The sequence below is a fragment of the Urocampus carinirostris genome, chromosome 11 (assembly GCF_059441175.1).
Source record: "Urocampus carinirostris isolate Australia breed hairy pipefish chromosome 11, RoL_Ucar_1.0, whole genome shotgun sequence".
Lineage (NCBI taxonomy): Eukaryota > Metazoa > Chordata > Actinopteri > Syngnathiformes > Syngnathidae > Urocampus > Urocampus carinirostris.
The window spans coordinates 2,317,083-2,339,529 of NC_142359.1; the positions used below are offsets into that span (position 1 = coordinate 2,317,083).

The following is a 22,447-nucleotide window of genomic DNA, read 5'->3' on the forward strand; positions in this document are numbered from 1 at the left end:
CGGAAGTCGTAGGGGCGGTTCCGGCCGAGACACACAACGGGAACCGAACCCGGAGCCGTCTCGTCGTCGAACCGGAACCGAACCCGGAGCCGCCTCGTCGTCGAACCGGGAAGCGGACTCTTCTCCGTCCTGTCATGGTCCGTCGGCGTCCGAGAGAGAAATGGCGTCGCTAGCGGTCTCCGGTGACGTCAACTCGGTGGAAGTGGACGCTTCCCTGCGCCAGATGCTTAAGGCCATCGCCGACGAGCGGAATCGACTCAACGCCCGTCAAGAGATCAGCGGCTTAGGTCAGAATCGCCATTTATAAGCCGCTTTTTGTTATCTCGTCCTGTTTTTGTGCCGTTCGGGCGCCTTCAAATGAGGTTTCGACGACGGTCACGTGACGGAGCAACAAGTACGTGATGCTATGACGTCATCTCGGCGGCGTCTCACGTGGCCTTGAATTTTTCACGCGCTTTACAATGTACTTTACACCGTGGCCGGTTGGTTTAACCCAAATATCCTCCAGAATAATCGCATTTTAAAAACTATTTTCCTTAATAAAGGTTTAGAATATGATTTAAAACACAGCTAGCACGGTGCATGGGCGTAACCATTCTTTTTCTGGGGGTGCCCAAGATGGAAAGAATCAAAGACGTTTATAGAGCGCAGGAGAGAAGAGGTAGAGACATAGAAAGAGAGAGCAAAAGTGATAGAAAATGAGAGAAATAGAGGGAGAGCCTCTTCTTCTGAGAATGACCCATCACCACCATCAGATGGCGCTCCTGAGCTTGAAATTGCATGACTTTGACAGCGTTTTTTGTGCAATTTGCCTTCATCAACACAATAAAGGTCCAGTGTGTAAGAAAGACAGACAGGGTCACGTCACACCAACTGGATTTCCCGAGATACTACCATTCATTTGTGTGGTTGCTTGGCAACCGACTCCTTCACCACAATATCAAAAGGCGCAACACACTATAGGGTACGGGTGTCGAGCATACTGAACAGGGGTCGAGAATATTAAGAATAGAAGAGAAGGCCTTTATTGTCGTTAAACTGTCAATGAAATTCAAAGCTGCCCTATAAAGTGCACGTATACACAAATCAAATTCTTCCTCATGCCATGAGGCTCTTCAACTCCACCCGGGGGAGTAAAAGCCCCCATGAAACCCCACCCCCACATTTGCATATTACCCTATTTTTATGACAGTATGTATTTTCCGGAGAGCTATTCAAATACTCTATAGCAAAACTTTATATTGGGTATTTTGTCTTCTATATCTTTATTTTTTTATTTTATTTTTCTATCTTTTGACTCCCCTATCTTATCTATCTATCTATCTAGATCTAACTAAAGATCTATCTATCTACACATCTATCTATCAATCTAGATCTAACTAAAGATCTATCTATTTATCTACACATCTATCTATCTACCTAGATCTAACTAAAGATCTATATATTTATCTACACATCTATCTATCTAGATCTAACTAAAGACCTATCTATTTATCTACACATCTATCTATCTACCTAGATCTAACTAAAGATCTATCTATTTATCCAAACATCTATCTATCTATCTAGATCTAACTAAAGATCTATCTATCTACACATCTATCAATCTAGATCTAACTAAAGATCTATATATTTATCTACACATCTATCTATCTAGATCTAACTAAAGACCTATCTATTTATCTACACATCTATCTATCTACCTAGATCTAACTAAAGATCTATTTATCTAAACATCTATCTATCTATCTAGATCTAACTAAAGACCTATCTATTTATCTACACATCTATCGATCTAACTAAAGATCTATTTATCTACACATCTATTGATCTAACTAAAGATCTATCTACTTATCTACACATCTATCTATCAATCTAGATCTAACTAAAGATCTATCTATCCAACTACACATCTATCTATCTATCCATCTATCTATCTAGATCTAACTAAAGATCTATCTATCTGACTATCTATCTACACATCTCTATCAATCTATATATCTACCCATCTATCTAGATCTAACTAAAGATCTATCTATCTGACTATCTACACATCTCTATCAATCTATATATCTACCCATCTATCTATCTATCTATCTAGATCTAACTAAAGATCTATCTATCTACACATCTATCTAGATCTAATTAAAGATCTATCCATCTATCTACACATATCTTTATTTATCTATCTCTCTCTCTATCTAGACATCCATCCATCCATCCATTCATCTAAAAATCTATCTATCCATCCATCTATCTATCTAGACATCTATCTATCTACACATCTATCTATCTACACATCTAAATCTCTATCTAAATCATTTAAAAAGTAACAATGAATTTAAAAGTAGTCCAGTTACCAATATGATAAAATACATAATATCTAAAATATAAACAACACAATATAAAAAATCCCAGTAGGGATGATAAATATTTGCTTATTTACTTTGCAAATACAGATGGCATGATATGAACAAATAGGTCCGGTTGGGTTTAGTGCAAATTTGAATTTGCATCTAGAATTGTAAATGTCACGGAAGGAAGGCAGTGACTAGTAGACTGAGGGGCAAGAAAAAAAAGAGAGAAAGAAATAAGAGAAAGATCAGGAGAGAAAAAGAGTGTGGGACAAGGAGAGAGAGAGAGAAAGGAGGAAAGAAAGGGAGAGGAATAAATAAATCGAGAGAGTAAAGGAGAGAAAGAGAAGGGTAGAAAGCGAGAAGGGGAAAGCAAGAGAGAGAGAGAGAGAGACAGAGATACAAAGAGGAACAAAGAAAGAGAAAAAAAGGAGGGAGAGAAAGAGGGACACAGAGTGAGAAAAAAGTGAGGGAGAGAGAGAGAGAGAGACAGAGTAGAAAAAAGGGACGGAGAGGGAAAGATGGAGAAATACAACTCCGGTACAGTGTCTTTGTGAGAGGCACCTGGCTTTGGCAACATCAAGTGGATCTATTTTAACCTGCAGCTCGTCTTTCTCTTGTGCTTCCCTCGGTGTTGTCTCGCGGGCCGGCTTTCAATCCCCTAGCGGCCCTGATTTGGCCCGCGGGCCGCCTGTTTGACACCCATGGTGTATAGGTTTTATCAAATCATCAAACGTCACACAGTGAATTCAAATTTTTCAGGGTTTGTACAGGTGCCCAAAATGCTTGAATTGTGTATTCAGAAAATGTTTAAGTGTTTTAATCTTGAAAACTCTTGAAATTGTTGCCACGTTTGTAAACAAACCCGATTAAAAATGACGCTGACACTGCCATCTGGTGGCTTCTTTTTGCCGTTGCATTTCTTCCCTCGTGATTAACGGCAGCCGGCATAAGTTTGTTTGGCATTGTCCAATGAAGCGTCATCGCCCCCTACAGGACAGGCGTATCGGCGCTAGGATTACATCTACACTATGCACATTTTTTAAGGGTTTTGGCGTCGCCCCAAAATATACGCAGAGACAGAAATATGGCAGAGAGGGAACGTCCTTTATTCAGCAACATTCATCCAAGCCACTTACATCCAAGCTGACTTACAGTTAATCCACAACAAGGGTCATACAAAAATGAAGGTAGCGTTTGGTGTATAGGTTTTATCAAATCATCAAATGTCACACAGTGAATTCAAATTTTGGAGCGGATTTGGCAGTTTTGTAGAATTCTGTCTCTCTCTGTGAAAATATTTAGCTCTAATGGCTCTTCGGGTCATTCATGTTCCTGTTTCCCCGCCGAGAGGAGCTCACCCCTTTTTCCTTGTGTAGGTTGCGTAAAGGACGACCGCATCGTTTTCTGGACATGGATGTTCTCCACCTACTTCATGGAGAAGTGCGCCTCTCGCCAGGACGACATGCTGTTCTACGTGCGCAGGAGATTGGGATACGTGGACGCAGATGACGGCGAGAGCAAGAAGGTAAAGATGGCGCCCTTATTCCAGGGCCCCATGACACATTTTCATGTAACAATAACAATTGGCTAGATATGCCATGGTGTTGGCATCCATGAGTGCTTCCGCAAACAACGGACGCATTGCAAGGGCCGCACGATTTCCGAAAGAAAACGTTTTTTGGGGGTGAGAACTTCCAGGGGTGTCAAACTCATTTTAACTCGCGGGGCCACACGATAGAACAAACATTCTCTCGGGGGCCGGACTAGTAAATTAAAGGGAAAGAAAAAGAGATCAATAAATCAGAGAAAGAGGAAGGGAAAAGGAGAAAGGGCGGGACAAAGAAAGAAAAAGAGGGAGAGAGCGTGAGAAACAAAAGATAAAAAGTTGTGAGAGAGGGGGAAAAGAAAGGTGAAGGAAGAAAGAAATCCAAAGAGAAATAGAAAGACAGAAGGAGAGAAAAGAAAGCGCGAAGAGTAAGAAGAGGGAGGGAAAAAAGGACGTTGGAGCAAACGAGGTTAAAAGATAGAGAGAGAGAAAGAGACAAAGAGCAACAAAGGAAGAGAAAAAGAGACACAGAGAGTGAAAGAGACAGAGACAGAGTGGGAGAAAAGGGGTAGAAAAGAGAGAGAGAGAGAAAGAAATACAAGTACAGTGTCTTTGTTCGAGGCACCTGGCTTTGGCAACATCAAGTTGACATATTTCAACCTACAGCTTGTTTTTCTCTTGCGCTTCTCTGAGTGTTGTCTCGCGGGCCGGATTCAATCCCTTAGCGGGCCCGATCTGGCCCGCGGGCCGCCTGTTTGGCTCCTGTGATTTAGATAATGAAGTTTTGGACGGACACAAAACAACAGAATATTCAATAAAACAGTAAAAAAGAAATCCAAGCGTTATCTCAAATAGCCTGACAAGAAATAAAAGTACACATAAATGTATGTCATACACCTGCAAATATGTAAGATACTCTTTTCCTACCATCTTTTTCAAAGATCATATTACATTTGGACTTGTACAAAACAAAACCGAAATAACAAATAAATAGCAATACATTTCATTTTATGCGTAGCAAATGTTTTTATCCACCCAAAAAAAATCAAAAATGTAAACCCACTTTTCAAAATGTTGTCTTATAATTTATTTTTTGGGGTTAAATCTTTGAATATGACAAACATTCCCAATATGATAATGTTATATGCTCAAGAATCCCCCTTTATCTTTTTTTCACCTTTATTTATTTTATTTACTTGTTTTTAGTTTTTTTCTCTACTTCAGCACTTTCCGATCCCTTGACAATGGTTAACTTTGTTTCTTGAGGAAATAGTCAAACACTACAAAGTTCAAACTTTCATGTTCAATAAAATATTCATAAAAGGAAATAACCTTTGGCGCCATCTGTCGGACCAAAGTGGTACTACAACTCTCATCGTTGCATTAATTTACTGTAGTTAATGGCTCATCGATCACATGATACAATGAATTGTAGCTGCCAACGCTGTTAATAATCAATTTCAATCTATGTTATTGATTAGTTGTTGCAGCCCTAAAATATAGATCCACAAATGACAACAATTTCAGTTGAATAAATGATCTTTAGTTTCATAATCCAAAAAGTATATTGAAATGAAAAGGATTTCTCCTTTCAGAGTAAGAAAGTTATGTATCGGGTGTCCTCAAATTAAGCCAGGTCTCCACAATGACTCAAATACAAGAGTCCCGGAAGTAGCAGTTTTTCACGAGTAGTAGCTCCTGGTCATCCGTTTCATGAGTAATGGATCTGACATTGCCAAGGGTGGCTTCTTACGTAGCTTAGGAGTAGACCACACCCGCAGCCTCGCTTATGATTTCTCTCCTCCGCCGATTTCGAGACGCGATAATAATCCACGCAGCACCCGCTGATGAGCAGCATTTCTTTTCTTCCGACTTTCCTCAGAGTCCGATTTAATTACCGAATTTCTTTTCATTGTAACGAGTCGTTAAAACTACTAGCTGTCGCGCCGTCGTTTGTCTTGGTGGCCAATCGTGCGCACGCCTGCCCACTTTGGCTATTTGACTGACAGCTACACCAACCTATCACAGTCGCGCACGCACTTCTTGCTAACGTTGCCTGGCCTTTATCGGCAAGTGTCGTTTAAACCTGCCTCTGATTGGCCGGTGCCGTTAAAACCTGAACTGTGACAATTCCGGTTCAACTATAAATCCTCAACCAAAAAACAGCAGTCTCTTGCGATGACACGATTGCATAACAGCCCTGACGCAGACGTGTTTTTGTTTCAGGTGGAAGTTGAAGTTTACAGGCGAGATTCCAAGAAGCTCCCGGGTTTGGGAGACCCCGATATCGACTGGGAGGAGAGCGTCTACCTCAATCTGGTCTTGCAGAAGGTTAGCTTACGCCAGAACCCGCGCTAGCCTCGGTCGACGCGCTCAGACTTGAGTTTGTATCCTTTCAGCTGGACTACGTGGTGACGTGCGCCGTCTGCACGCGCTCCGATGCCGGCGACATCCACGTGCACAGGCGCAAATGTCAGGTGAGGGATTAGCGTTAGCATTAGCTAGTCAAAAGGAATTTGTTTCATGTACAGGGTTACATTTTGAAATTTCACACTTCAGGGTTTGTACAGGTGCTTGAATTGTGTATTCAGAAATGTTAAGTGTTTGAATCTTGAAAACCTGCTTAAAAATGACACCAACACTGCCCTCTGGTGGCTTCTCTTCGCCCTTGCATTTCTTCCCCCGTGATTAACGGCAGCGGGCATAAGTTTGTACGGCATTGCCCAATGAAGCGTCATCGCCCCCTACAGGACAGGCGTATCGGTGCTAGGATTACATCTACACTATGCACATTTATGAAGGGTTTTGGCATCGCCCCAAAATATACGCAGAGACAGAAATATGGCAGTGAGGGAACGTCCTTTATTCAGCAACATTCATCCAAGCCACTTGCATCCAAGCTGATTTACAGTTAATCCACAACAAGGGATCATTCAAAAAATGAAGGTAAGTGTTCGCCAGTGGTAAATTGTAAAGGGAAGAACTTCCTGCAACTGAAAATGGAGGCTACATTTTACCCATTTTTTACCCAACACCCTTATGGGGAGAGATGGATCTCAAAAACAAATACACTAGCGTTCAAAAGTTTGGGGTGGCTTGGAAATTTTTATTCATGGAAGATCTTTTTTTTCAAATAAGTCATTATTTCTACATTTTCTTTTAATTTTGCAACTCTTGTGATTAATTCCCAAAATTTGGCGTGTCATGGAAAACACGATCGTCTGGGTAACTCTAATCTTTTGAACAGTCGCGTATATCCGCGGTTAACTCGATATCTAAAAATCACATGTCTTGATAAATACCCACATAAGATTAGAAATCACAGATTTCTTTTATTTATGACACTGGATAAATTCGAAAAACCTTACTCGAATCTTTCTTGGGGTTTGGGTTGGCTGTGTAACGATACTTCAAATAGGTCTCTTGTCAATTTCACCATTTTCATGCTACACTAACAAATTGAAACAAGAAAAAAACAACTACAACTCTCCTACAAAATGTGTTCCGCCCTGAACAGCTTCGCTAAAAGCATACGGCAGCAAGTTTTGGGGGTTTCATTTGGGTTCAAATGGCACTAATGGGGTTCGCGATGGGAGTTTTCATATGAAAGAATTAGATAGTTATTGCCCCCTGGTGGCCTGTTTTGCCTAATGGGAAACTCTGCCCCCCGGCTGCGCACACAGGAAGTGTTTGCCTCACCCAGCAAGCACGCCATGGACAGCAAAGGCGAGGAATCAAAGATCAGCTACCCCAACATTTTCTTCATGATCGACAACTTCGACGAGGTAATGGCACCCGTTGACGGCGGCATTGTCGCAGTGCTTGAATTTTGGGGTGAAGTGCTTGTAAATGCTTGGAATTGTTGCGGCGTTCCTCAACAGTCTGACTCGATAGACCGAGCATTAAATCAGGGGTGTCAGACTCATTTGAACTCGGGGGCCACACCATAGAACAAACATTCTGCCGGACTAGTAGATTAAAGAGAAAGAAAAAGAGGGAAAGAAATAAGAGAAAGAGGGAGGGAAAAGGAGAGGGTGGGACAAAGAAAGAAAAAGAGAGGGAGAGAGCGTGAAAAACAAAATATAAAAAGTCGTGAGGGGGGAAAAGAAAAGGAGAGGAAGAAAGAATTCCAAAGAGAAAGACAGAAGGAGTGAAAAGAGAAAAGAAAGCGAGAAGGGTAGGAAGAGAGAAAGAGAAAAGGAAAAAAGGAAGTTATAGCAAAAGAAGTTAAAAAGACACAGGGAGAAAGAGACAAAGAGCAACAAAGGAAGAGAAAAAAAAGAGACATGGAGAGTGAAAGAGACAGAGAGTCGGAGAAAAGGGGTGGAAAAGAGAGAGAGAGAGAAATCAATACAAGTACAGTGTCTTTGTTCGAGGTACCTTTCTTTGGCAACATCAAGAGAGAGAGAGACAGATGACGAGAGAGCCAGTAACAAGAGCGAGAGAGACAGATGACGAGAGAGCGAGACAGATGACGAGAGAGCCAGACAGATGACGAGAGAGAGAGAGAGACAGATGACGAGAGAGCCAGTAACGAGAGAGAGACAGATGACGAGAGAGAAAGAGAGAGGGAGAGGCAGATGACAAGAGCAAGAGAGAAAGAGAGAGAGACAGATGACGAGAGAGAGAGAGAGAGAGAGAGGGAGAGACAGATGACGAGAGAGAGAGGGAGAGACAGATGACAAGAGCGAGAGAGCCAGCTGACGAGAGAGAGAGCCAGATGACGAGGGAGTGAGCCAGATGATGAGAACCAGATGAGAGAGAGAGAAAGAGAGAGAGAACAATCGAAAGAGAGAGGAGAGAGCGAGAAAGAGAAAGTGAGAAAAGGAGAGAGAGAGAAAGAAATACAAGTACAGTGTCTTTGTTCGAGGTACCTTTCTTTGGCAACATCAAGAGAGAGAGAGACAGATGACGAGAGAGCCAGTAACAAGAGCGAGAGAGACAGATGACGAGAGAGCGAGACAGATGACGAGAGAGCCAGACAGATGACGAGAGAGAGAGAGAGACAGATGACGAGAGAGCCAGTAACGAGAGAGAGACAGATGACGAGAGAGAAAGAGAGAGGGAGAGGCAGATGACAAGAGCAAGAGAGAAAGAGAGAGAGACAGATGACGAGAGAGAGAGAGAGAGAGAGAGGGAGAGACAGATGACGAGAGAGAGAGGGAGAGACAGATGACAAGAGCGAGAGAGCCAGCTGACGAGAGAGAGAGCCAGATGACGAGGGAGTGAGCCAGATGATGAGAACCAGATGAGAGAGAGAGAAAGAGAGAGAGAACAATCGAAAGAGAGAGGAGAGAGCGAGAAAGAGAAAGTGAGAAAAGGAGAGAGAGAGAAAGAAATACAAGTACAGTGTCTTTGTTCGAGGTACCTTTCTTTGGCAACATCAAGATGACATATTTCAACCTTCAGCTTGTTTTTCTCTTGCGCTTCTCTAAGTTGTCTCGCTGGTCGGATTCAATCCCTTAGCGGGCCTGATCTGGCCAGTTTCCAGCAGCCCATTGTCGGAAAAGGGGAGTAGATACTAACGAGCACAAAGGTTGCGCGAGCGGCACAGGAAAAAACAAACGTTTTTTGTCCTGTACTGGAGAAATTGCTTTTCGAGTGCGGTGAAAAATCAGTACGAACCCCCCAATTACGCTCCACAGGTGTTCCAGGACATGAGCGTGGGTGAGGGCGAGATGGTCTGCGTGGAACTGGTGGCCAGCGACAAGTCCAACACCTTCCAGGGAGTCATCTTCCAGGGTTCCATCCGCTACGAGGCGCTCAAGAAGGTCTACGACAACCGGGTAAGGCCCCGCGAACCCTATAACCCACAGGTGTCAAACGGGCGGCCCGCGGGCCAGATCAGGCCCACCGATGGTTTAAATCCGGCCCGCAAGACAACGGTGAGAGAAGCGCAAGAGGAAAATGAGCTGTAGTTTGAAATATTTCCACCGGATGTCACCCAAGCCAGTTAAGACTTGCAAAACAATTGTGGTAGTATTTCTCCATTTCTCTCGGACCCACTTCTTTTTTATTTATTTCTCCCGCTTTTTCTTTCTCCTGTTCACTCTCTTTCTCTCTTTTTCTCTCACTCTCTGACTCTGTCTTTTTCTCTGTCTTGCTCTCTTTAAACAATTAACTAATTTACACTTTAATTCTCTTTCTTTCCTTTTTAAACCTCTCTCTCTCACCTCACTTTCTCTTTTTCTCCTGCTGACTCTTTTACTTTGTCATTTCACTTCTCTTATTCTAAAGAAACTAAATATGAATAAAATGATGACTCACAACATGCGGTAAGTTTTCTCTCCTGGCTTTGATCTCTTTGATCTCCGGCAAAACGAACATCAAATGCGACAGAAACAAAATGAAAATCAATCCAAACAGCTTTTTGCCCTTCCATGTATTCCGTTACTCCCCAAGCCTGCACAAAATGGAGTCATTTTTCATTCCTATTTCGTTTCTTTTCTCTTTTATGAGCATCATTCCTAAGACTTAAAAAGTGGTCGGCGGCGCCCTCTCTTGGCTGCGGCTGCATCGGGTCAGATGCAATCGACATTTCGTTCTGTGTACATTGTTACACAGAATGACAATACAAGGAAATTATTTATTTTTATTTATTTATATTTGGTATTGGAGTCATCCAAAAGTCATTGAAAGTAATCCAGTTAAAGTAACCCTACCCAACCCTGACCACAATTCAGTCTTCAAGCTTAAAGCTAAAAACTGAAAATAATCTGACACCAAATTTGAACATTTTACATCGTCTTTACAATGAAAAAACTGGAAAGTAGGTGTTGAAAAAATATTTCGTCTCTCGGCTCAGTCGACAGACTCTAATGTTACCTGATGACTTCTTAATGATCCAATGATGACTGAAGGATTTTAGATATTTGACTATAAAGGATTTTATACGATTGAATACAAGTTACATTTATGGAGTGCAATGAAGATTTTCACAGAGTAGGCTATAGTTCAGTGACAGGCAGGGTTGGGTAGGGTTACTTTAACTGGATTACTTTCAATGACTTTTGGATGACTCCAATACCAAATATGCTAATAAAAGACAAAAGAAACTAAATAGGAATCAAATGATGACTCACAACACGCGGTAAGCTTTCTCCCCTGGCTTTGATCTCTTTGATCTCCGGCAAAACGAACATCAAATGCGACAGAAACAAAATGAAAATCAATCCAAACAGCTATGTGTTCTGTTACTCCCCAGGCCTGCACAAAATTGAGTCATTTTATTCATATTTAGTGTCTTTTGTTTATATTTGGTATTGGAGTAATCCAAAAGTCATTGAAAGTAATCCAGTTCAAGTAACCCTACCCAACCCTGCATATTTATATCTATACATTCAAGGAAACTGTGCGGGTCGGAGGTATCGACATTTCGTTCTGTATACACGTGTACAAGAATGACAATAAAGTATATCGGAATCTGAATCTCTCGCCAATGTACGCCGCAGGTGAGCGTGGCGGCCAAGATGGCGCAGCGGATGTCTTTCGGCTTCTACAAGTTCAACAACATGGAGTTCGTACGCATGAAGGGGCCGCAGGGCAAAGGTCACGCCGAGATGGCGGTCAGCAGGGTCCCCGACGGACCGGACGAGGCCACGCCCACGCACGACCGGGTCAGTTTCCTTTTGGTCACGGTTCGTACGGGTGCTTGAAATCCTTGAGAAGGCACGAGTTTTGTGTTTTCAAGGTCAGGAAAATGCTTGAAATTGTTGCCCATGCCATGTTTTTTGGCAGTCCGACTCTATAAACCACGCAATAAAAAGAAGGGGTGTAAAAATGACGCTGACACGCCTGCTCTGATGGCTTGTCATGATAGCGTTGTTCTGTATAGAGTCACTACTCCTGACTGATCACACCTAAGAGGACAGCTCTATTTAGAAAACCAACCCTTCTGGCTCCCAAATAGCTCCTCAGATTATTTATTTTTTTATATATAATTAATAATAATAATAATTATGCACTAATTTACACAAGTAATTTCATATGTTTTGCAGGAAATCCATATAAAACACATGAAATGTAACAAACTATTCACAGATCCACAAAAAAAAAAACAATGAGCTTTTTGCACACTACAGATTTAAAGTCGAACAACAACACAAGATGCAAGACAATAAAATAAAAAATATTACCTCTTCAGTGTTCAAAATAAATGATAAAATGCAAAATAATTATTTGAACAAATTTTAAAACGGATCCTCTGAATAACATGCAAAAAATATAAACTTAAATAAGAGAAACAAAAAGCAAAAGATCAGCAGTCTAAAATGGATGGAATGCACTCAATATCATTCAAATGAGTCCAATTTTGACTCATTTTTCTTCTTTTTACACATACAATAATTTCCTCCTTACTTCCTTTCTTTTTTTTGTCTTCCATATTGAACTCAATTATGACCTAACACCTAGAGCACAGGTGTCAAGCAGGCGGCCCGCGGGCCAGATCAGGCCCGCTAAGGGGTTGAATCTGGCCCGCGAGACAACGCTCAGAGAAGCGCAAGAGAAAAACAAGCTGCAGGTTGAAATATGTCAACTTGATGTTGCCAAAGCCAAGTGCCTCTCACAAAGTCACTGTACTTGTATTTCTTTCTTTCTCTCTCTCTCCACCCCTTTTCTCCCACTCTCTCTCTTTCACTGTCTGTGTCTCTTTTTCTCTTCCTTTGTTGCTCTTCCTCTCTGTCTTTTTAACTTCTTCTGCTCTAACTTCCTTTTTTCCTTTCCTCTCTTCCTACCCTTCGTGCTTTCTTTTCTTTTCTTTCCTTCTGTCTTTCTATTTCTCTTTGGATTTCTTTCTTCCTCTCCCTTTCTTTTCTCCCTCTCTCACGACTTTTTATCTTGTTTCTTGCTCTCTCTCCTTCTCTCTTTTTCTTTCTTTGTCCCGCCCTCTCTCCCTTTCTCTTATTTCTTTCTCTTTACTAGTCCAGGCCCCAACAGAATGTTTGTTCTATCGTGTGGCCCCCCAGAGTTAAAATGAATTTGACACCCCTGACCTAGAGACCTTTCCGTGTTTTAAAAAAGTGTGACATAGTGAAGCTGTGCGCAGATTAAGGCAGAATTCATGTCAATTTTTAGCAGCCCATTGACACTAAAAGATCATAGATGGGAACATGAAATGAAATGATCTGCATTCATATAGCGCTTTTCAAGTCAATGACTTCCCAAAGCGCTTTACAGTGTGCTCCACATTTCCCAATAGCGGCCGTGCAGCCATTTAAGGCGCTAACCTGCTTATTGGGGGTATTAGGGGTTCAGTGTCTTACCCAAGGACACTTCGACATGTAACACGGAGGAGCCGGGATTCGAACTGCGATCTCTTGATCCCAAGACGAGCGCTCTACCTCCTGAGCTAATGCACAGCGCACAATAGCACCAAGTATGTGCTAACAGAAGGATAATGAGTTTATTATAGTCAACAGAAAAAAACATTCTTTTGATCTGTGCTGCGTTTCTTCCTTTGAAGGTACTGGAAAAATTGAAATTTAGGCCTTGAAAGTGCTTGAAAAAGAACCGTGACAGACTTTTTCCCCACGTGTCCTTTAGTGTTAGCAACTTCCTGTCAACTTTGTTGTGAATTTGACTGCGTTTAACTTGAGTTTGTGTCTCCTTGTGTTAAGGTTTTTAACCAAGACAACATCGATTAATCCTTGCAGCCCTACTGGCAATAACACACTTCTTTGCAAAAAAAAAAAAAAAGATTTCGAATTTAGAATATAGAATAGAATAGAATATACCTTTATTGTCATTGTTACAAAATGGGTTAACATATTGTGACAACGAAATTGGGCATGACACTCCAGTTTTACATATTCACAGTGAGGTATGAGCCAAGAAGATAAAGGAACAGAGAAGATAAGGTTATAAAACAAGGGGGATAAGGCTATAGTTATCATTGACATGGTATTTACACAAGAAATGTCGGCATGTGGGATGTTACATACAGTGTTGTCGTGATACCGTTGGTATCGTAAGGGTTGTGCAATATTGCATTTGGTGCAAAGTCATCATAGTGCAAATACAGTACAGAGTTTTTCATTGTTAAATTCAAGCACTTTTTAAAGGACTTTCTAAGCCAGTTTTCCAATTTTTCCAGTGCCATTAAAGAAGAAAATCATGTATTTTGATTTAAGTATATCGCAAATATATTTGTGAAACTGAATAGGCGTGTAAACAGTTTATAGATAAATCCCTCCCCATATAGTGTTGGGTAAAAAGACATTTTCAGTTGCAGGAAATACGACCTCCATTATTTTGCATGGCCCAAATGTTTATAATTGATGCATAATCCTTGCATTGGTACACATTTCATAGTGTGGCTTCATAGGACAACGCCATACAAAGCAATGCCAGCTGCCGTTAAACAGGAGGGAAGATGAAATGTAACGCAAAGCGAAGCCACCAAAGAGTGATGTCAGACTTTTTTATTTTAGGCAGATTCGATTGAAAACACAGCAACAATTTTGAGCATGTGCAAACACTTCTCCCGAAGTTTTTTGGAACGCATGTAATGATTTCAAGCACCCGTACGAACCTTGTAAATTAAGTCTAAATCTAAAAGCCAAGGGTAAACCTTAAGCTCGAATCGATCAGTTCCTTGACATTGGATGTGGCGATTCCCGCCCGCAGGTGACCTCGTTCAGCACCCCGCCGACCCCCGAGAGGAACCGGCCGTCCTTCTTCTCGCCGTCGCTGCGGCGCAAAGTCCCCCGCCACAAAATGGCCGAGATGAAGAAATCGCACTCGGCCAACGACAGCGAAGAATTTTTCCGAGAGGACGACGACGAAGGTAAAGCGCCGAGGGCGAAAGCTCGACGTGGCGTGTTTTGGGCACTTTAAGACGTCTAGCGTGTAGAACAGTGGTTGGGAACCTACGGCTCGTGGACCAGATATGGCTCTTCTTGGGAGTACAACTGGCTCGGAGATAAAAAACGACACTGTAAATCCCATCTAGCGTTCCAATTCTGATAAGCGCTGAATCGAACCCAAGGCGCGTATAGCCGACACAACCCATAAATTAAGAATAAATTTCGGACTATAGAGCGCACCTGATTATAAGCCGCACCCACCACATTTTAAGAGGAAAACCGATTTTGTACTTACACAAGCCGCACCTGTAAATAAGCTGCATGCGAACCCAGACCCGACTTCAAGTCCTGCGATTGAAACTAAATGTCCTTCATTAAAGTACACAGTCCAAAAATCACATCCGGCAAAATGAACGGAAAATGATATCGGTACTTAAGGTTTGATGCAGACCTGCAGAGTCCGGGTCCCGTTGAAAGTAATCCAGGGAAAAAAAGTGTATATTTCTAAAGGTAAGGGTGGGAAAAATATATATCCACTATTGTCTGCCGCGTCCACAAACAGGTCTGTCTGTTCCTCACCTTTACCCCACTTCCCGTCACCCCCCCGTTCGTTCCACCCCTCCTTTTTCATTTGCCCGTGCAAAACATCAGAATAAGTGTCTAAAATAAATACAAATAAATACATTACAAAAATATACAGTTGCAAATACATATTATACATGGGTTACACATATTTACAAAGAAAGACGGTACACCGAGAGTTTTCAAAGCTTTAATAATAATAATATAACTTTCATCCCAAACGGTGCCTGTGACAGGGCAGTTAATGGTAGCAACACGCTAGCAACACGCTCGCAACACAGTAAACGGGTCTGTTAAAAAAACATACAGTCCTCATCTTCCTCCTTAGAACTGAAGCCATCAAAGTTGTCTTCCTCAGTGTCTGAAAGAAACTTTCGTCCCTCGCTCCCGCAGCCTCACTCGCACTGTTTCCTTCTTTATCGGACTGCTCGATTGCTTTTAGCTTGAAAGCTGCGTCATGTGCCTTTCTTTTTGCATTTTGCATGATGAGGATATGTCTACGCTAATTTAATTTCTGCACAAGCCAAGAAGTTGCAGTCTTCCTCTGCGCATATATTCCAGTGGTCTAAATCTTACCTTTTGTACTCGAGCGCCGCTGGCGGCCGTTAGAAAAATAACATAAATGCCGCATCACTGAATAAGCCGCAGGGTCGAAAGTTTGGGAAAAAAGTAGCGGCTTATAGTCCGGAATTTACGGTAGTTTGGTTCAGTATATAAAAACTCAAATGACTGAAATCCAAAACTCATACTGCTCATTACAGTTTACAAAGTGTCACTTTATACGGAATATCATTAAACAATTACTGGTGACACTTCACGATGAAAGCTCACAGAACAAATGTAAACACCCAGAAACGCCAACCAAGCACACAGAGCAATTCAGTTGGGTTAGCAGTAGGGCTGAACGGAGTTGCGCAAGCGGTGACAGTTTCCTAGTTTGCAGTCATTTGGGCCATCTTTATTAAAGAACTTTGCTTGCACCTTGTTTTGAGACCATTATTATTGAAACGAGCCTCATCAATCTGAAGTAACTGTGGGAGGGAGACAAATTTAAAGTACCGTATTTTCCGCACTATAAGGCGCACCGGGTTATAGGGTGCACCCCCAAAAAATCGTTTTTGGTCCTATATTTTCCAAACATAAGGCGCACCGGATTATAAGGCGCTACAATGGGAACGTCGACAAAACAGTCAGATAGTTCAGTCCAACTGATTACCCCCTTAACATTCCCAAAGCTTGCAAAGAAGCAAATACGTGTCTCGGACATATACGGAAACAGTGTCAGTACGATGTCTCCTTACAAACATTTCTTAATTTCCATTTTATTTTTTGCTGGCAACTGTGTGGACAGCAAAGTAAGAATTTTATTGTGAAACGGGGTTCTTTACTCCGCATATGACAATAAACACTTTGAATTGAATTGAGTTTAAAAATTGACTCATCGCAGAAACATCAAGATCGTTCTAAAACAAGATACCGGGAAAATATAAATCCGCATAGCTCACCTAAGTTCTCTTGCAGCCATCACGTTCAATAATGATACGTAACCATGGTCTTCTTACAACCGTGAGTGAAGTAAATCCAGGAGAGTAAATTATTTACAAATACAGAATAGTAAAAAAATGTTTTCTCTATGCCGTAGTGCAACCCAACGTGTGATTCACGTTCATCTTTTTCGGCCAATTGCAGGCTTTGTTTTGCCCCTTTAGCCTATGCGAGCCTGTAAATGATAAAAAGGATCCGCCCCCTTTACCCCCGAATAACTTTAGCCAATAGCGATCGATTCAAATGATGATTGACACATTGATTAGGAAATGAAACGCCGGTATATAAAGGGATCAGAATGGAGATTTTCATTTTCAGCTGAAATAGCCAGCGTCCAGGAATAAACCAGGGCGGAGCCCCCCCCAACGCAACCCCCCCAATTTTTCTAACGGCCGCCAGGGTGCGCCAGAGCAATAAAGGAAAGAGTGAGACAGTCGGATTTTGAATTTGTTTGCTACGCAAGAGAAAAAGTGAAAAAGTCGGAATGCCTTTGGGGTTCAAAAACAGCGGAAAACCGCGGATCCGCGGAAAATTCTGATCCCTGTATATAAATCTCAGCATACACCGCGGACTACTCCACGTTCGGGGGGAAAATCGAGTCGGCGGCTGCTTGCTTTAGTTGCAAAACTTTGCGACTTAATATTGATTCATATATAAGGCGCACTGTATTATAAGGCGCATGGTCAGCTTTTGAAAAAAATAAAGGCTTTTAGGTGCGCCTTATAGTGCGCAAAATACGGTAGTATATTTGTGGATAATGTAACAGAATCGGTCCCTCAGATGGGAGGCATTTTCCAATGTCAATCTTCAGTAAAGACTGCTGACCTTTTCCTTTTTGCCTTACACATTTTAATTTACCCTATTTATTCGCGTACCCAGTGTCTGTTAGCAGACAGCAGGGCAGACTACTCTGAAAAGTTGCCTATGTATCTAAGAGATACGGTATTTGCCCATGTGTCAGAGCTCCACAGCGCCACCAACCTGCGATCGCGCTCGCTGTCGGGGACGGGTCGCTCCCTGGTGGGATCCTGGCTCAAGCTGAACAACGCCGAAGACTACTTCCTGCTCTTCTCTCACCTCACCTACGTCACACTGCCCTTGCACCGGATCACTGCGGGTAAGGCTCTGGTTCAGGGGTGCCAAGCGTACGGCCCGAGGGTCGGGTAGGGCCCGCCGAGGGTTTCGACCCGGCCCGCGAGACGACACGGGGGGAAGCGCGGGAGAGAAATGAGCTGCGGTTTTAAATATGTCCGCTTAATGTCGATAAAGCCAGGCGCTGAATTTCTCTGTCACCCTCTGTCGCGCTCTTCCCCTCTCAGCTCTTTAGCTTTCTCCTTTTTTCTTGTATTTCTCCTCTGTTTTTATCACTCACTTTTTTTCTTCCCTTTCCCAACCTTTTCCCCCTTTTTCTCATCTTTCATACTTTTTATAGCGCTCTCTTTGTCTTTCACTGCTTTTTCTATCATTCACGTTCTTTCAATCTGTTCATTTTTCTCTTTCACCTTTCTTTTTGTCTCTCCCGCCGTCTTACTCTTTCCTTTTCTCTTTATCTCGTTTATTGTCCCTCTTTTTCCCTTTCTCTTTCTATTTTCCCTTTCTCTCTGTTGCTTAGTTTTTCTCTCTTGCTTTGTCTTTCGATTATTCACACTTTCCTTCTCTCTTTCTCTCCCTCTCAGATCTTTACCCTTCTCCTTTTTTCTAGTCTTTCTTTCTCCTATTTTTATGATTCACACTTTCTTCCCTTTCCCAATCTTTTCCCCTTTTCTCTCATTTTTCATTCTCTTTATAGCTCCCTCATTTTGTCTTTCACTGTTTTTTCTATCATTCACTTCCCTTCTGTTCATTTTTCTCTTTCACCTTTCTTTTTGTCTCTCTCCCACCGTCTTACTCTTTCCTTTTCTCTATCTCGTTTATTGTCCCTCTTTTCTATTTTCCCTTTCTCTCTGTTGCTTTTTCTCTCTGCTCATTTTTTTTCCCTTGTTCTATTTTCCCTTTCTTTATCTTTCTCCTTTCACTCATTCCCTCTCTCCCTTTCTTTTGAATTGACTAGTCTGGCCCCCTTGAATGATTTTCTTTTACCACGTGGCCCCTTTGCTCAAATGAATTTGCCACCCCTGCTCCAGGTCAAAACATAAGCCGATCGTGTCCTCCTATGTGTGTCAGACATCTTGGAGGTGCGTCAGAAGCCCATCCTGATGACGTAGCGGCGGCGCGGGTGCCTCGCTAGCAAGTGCCTCTCTGCACCAGGCCGCCGGCAGCGTAGCGGCGCACCCCGGGGGCCACGCCGGGACCGGTGACCACAACCAGCTGTCCAACAAGTGCCTCCCTCCCGTTCTCGCACCTCTGTCCCGTCTTCACGCTCATCTCCCACCACATTGGCAAAGACTTGAGACGAGAAGCCCCTTCGGACTTGACTGGAAATTATGTCAACTAGCGACTGATGTTACTTAACACTTAAAATAGAGAAATTGCAATATTTAGAAAGGAGGAATCTCATTCTCAATTGATTAGTATTATAATCGTACCGCTTACAGCAGGGGTCGGGAACATATGGCTCCTGAGCCAAATTCGTCTCTCTTCATGAGAAAAATGAAGGGGTGTATGCGAGAGCAAAGCAACGCAGTAAGCAATTGGGACATCCAAAATACACACAGGGTTCTCTATTCGAGTTTCAGACTTTAAGACTGCACCAATCTCGCACCCATTCTTGCATACATTTATGAAACCATGCAAAATCTGTCAGAATAACTGCATAAAACAGTTCCCCTCCCAAAGTTACTCCAACCACGACAACGGGTTAGAGACAAGACTGTATATAGAGCACCAATGTAATGCTGCGTTTTCAAAAACGCAGAAATTTGGATTTTCCAACCAACACCTTGCATTTATAGATAAAATGTAAGTTTATGACACATCGTTCCATACTTTTGGTAGTTTACATATACAGTTATTACGTCTGTCACACTGATAAGACATTTAAGAGTTAAAATTGATACTCGTAAACAATATTTAAAACCTTTCCAAGGCTTTAGTTTGCAGTCATGAAATTTAAGACTTCAAGTTTATAAGACCTTGTGGGAACCCTGTATATAGGGCAAAGTTCCAACTAGTTTACCCAGCATTACACCCGTTTTGAATGTACCCTATATGGAAGCTCATTATTCAATTTACGCTCACTGTAAGGAAAAAAAAAACACAGAACTGACTGTAAACACCTGAACATGCCTGCAAAGCACCCAGAGAAATATGATTGAGTATGGGTGGTTGGCACCCATAATGCACTCCCCTAATACCTCTGTATCCTTCTCAATTGCAGTATTCTATGACATTTGTCTTTCAAAATAACTGCTTACATCTTGTTTTGAAATCATTTACAACAAAAATGATGGTGTTAATTGTAGGACAAATAAGAATTTGAAGTGGGATATTTGTTATGGGACACAGGCTCTTGCATTATTTCATAGATTTGATCAAATAGTGGAATAAAATGCGCGGAAGTATTAGCTTCGTTTCGAGAGCAGGTTTGGCGGTTTTGTAGAATTTTGTCTTAAAATACACGGTGTAGGAAGGCAGCACGATTGAAATTAATAATTGCAATATTTCACATCAGTATTTCAAGTTTGATGCCGTTTGATTGTAAAAGTGCATTTTTGTGCTAGTTATGTTTTTGTGAATACTTAAACCTCCTGTTGTCCTTGACTTTTAATGATCTGCCACTGTGTTAAAAACCCAGAAAGATCTCTTTTTTTTTTTAAGGTTAAGTATTTTCCTAGATTGGTCCTGACATTAGAAACATGTTTTATTCACATTCCCATGTAAACTGTATAAAGAAAAGTTGGGAGGGAATTATATTGACATGCTTTATTAAAAAACAGCGCCCTCTTCTGGGGAGCTGTAGGGTAAACTCTGCTCACACAAGGCTCGAACCGCAATGTCTTCCGTTACACAATCGCATTATGTCGCATCGCAATATCGATTCGATTGCAGTTTATTGTGCAAGTGGGATATTAATTGATTCATCAAACAGGTTTTGCAATTTTTATCATTTCATAGATTCGATCAAATCATCAAACGACACACAGTGAAATAGAATGTAGTCTGGTCTTAAAATATGGCGTCGCTCTCAAAAACAGTTTGCTTTCACGGCTCTTTGAGTCCATAAGGTTCCCGACCCCTGAAATTTGGAAAGTAGGAAACTAGTGTGACTTGGAAATTGTATTTTATACCGCTTGACAGTGATACATTTAGAAAGGGAGAGACATCACATCGGTCGATTCAAGACCCGGAAGAAGAAACGTCACTCGACAGGAAGTGAAATGCTGTAAATGTGCCGCTTAGGTCGGCGTCGTGACTGAACCCTTCTACATTTCCGATATGGCGCCACATTTGACACCAGCGGGGATGCTTAAAAAAAGGGAAGGAGGTGCCTGCCCAAAGGGACATCTTACCCTTTAGACTTTCTTAATGTTAGACGAATATGTGATAAGCCTTCACACGATTGGTGCTTTTGATGTTTTGCTACACTTTTGCCGTCCTCACGTCTGTCACGCCTGAATAAACCGACACCAACGTTGTTGACAGAATTTAAAAAAACAAAACTTGTTTTTGTTTATTCCAATAGGTTTGCGGAGGACCCCCGGAAAAAAAAAATTAAGAGTCTGATGGAGATAGAGGAAAAAAAAAATCTCCTTACGCTTCAGCTCAGCAGGAAAATAAAAGAAAAAGTGAAAGACGGAATAAAATCTGGAGAGGACGCCTGGACCAAAAAGTGAAAGTGTGTGCGTTTGGACCTTTAGGCTTTCTTTTCCTCCTGCAGGGTTTGGAGCAACCGGTCGGCGTCTTCGGCGGTCTTGACGCGAATGAGGAGGCTGACGGGCGCGTTGGGGTTTTTGTCGTCGACGGGCGGGTTGGGCACGCACACCATCATCACGTAGTTCTTGCCCTCGCGCGAGCAGCGCAGGTCGGCGTGGAGGAGGATGTTGAGGAGGATGTTCCCTGTGGACACGGCGACTGTGTTAATGGGGAAGAGGAAGGGGGACGCAGGATGTACGGTGCCGCGAAATAGCATTCAGGAAGGGGGAGCGAATACTGTGTTATTTGCATATTCGAGTTTAATGGAACACAAAGACAACCTAAGGGAATGAAAAATGGAGTTTTCAAATGTAAGGCACAAAAAGGCTGTTCTGGTCCTATGTGAAAAGGTCATTGTACCCAGTGAACCACTGTCAGTGCCATTAACCACTAATAGAAAGCATCTATAAGCATTTCAATAATTAAAAAAGCCAAATTCGTTTATTATATAAATTATATATTATTATAAACTGTAATGCATTGTATTTGTTATATTGTTCTCTAGTTCTGCCATACTTAACATATTGTGCAGAAGTCTGGGGCAATCATTACAAAAGTTTTTATTCTCCAAAAACGTGCAATTAGAACCAGGGTAGGATATCGAGATCATACTAATATTTTATTCCTGCAGTCCAAATGATTAAAATCGGATGATTTGGTAATTTTTTTTCACTGCACAACTGCTATTTAAGGTCAACAAAAACAGTGCCAGGAAACATCCAAAAATGATTCACTCGGAAAGGGGGGAGTTATAACTTAAG

The 22,447-nt window shown here is 42.0% G+C and overlaps 2 protein-coding genes across 2 annotated transcripts in view; one reads left to right on the forward strand and one right to left on the reverse strand.

The window, feature by feature from the left end:
* Window positions 1-22,007, forward strand: kiaa0930. The gene is made up of 10 exons (XM_088347173.1): window positions 1-287; window positions 3,734-3,882; window positions 6,130-6,234; window positions 6,303-6,380; window positions 7,587-7,688; window positions 9,549-9,689; window positions 11,355-11,519; window positions 14,530-14,689; window positions 17,797-17,952; window positions 18,999-22,007. The coding sequence occupies exons 1-10, from the start codon at window positions 161-163 to the stop codon at window positions 19,037-19,039; spliced, it is 1,224 nt and encodes a 407-aa protein (XP_088203299.1). The 5' UTR covers window positions 1-160; the 3' UTR covers window positions 19,040-22,007.
* The window catches only part of nup50 (nucleoporin 50), a 10,552-nt gene continuing 9,511 nt past the window's right edge, over window positions 21,407-22,447 (reverse strand). Inside the window, exon 8 of the mRNA XM_088347172.1 lies at window positions 21,407-21,830. Coding sequence (XP_088203298.1) covers window positions 21,628-21,830 — 203 coding nt within the window. The 3' untranslated portion in view covers window positions 21,407-21,627. The remainder of the gene's footprint in view (window positions 21,831-22,447) is intronic.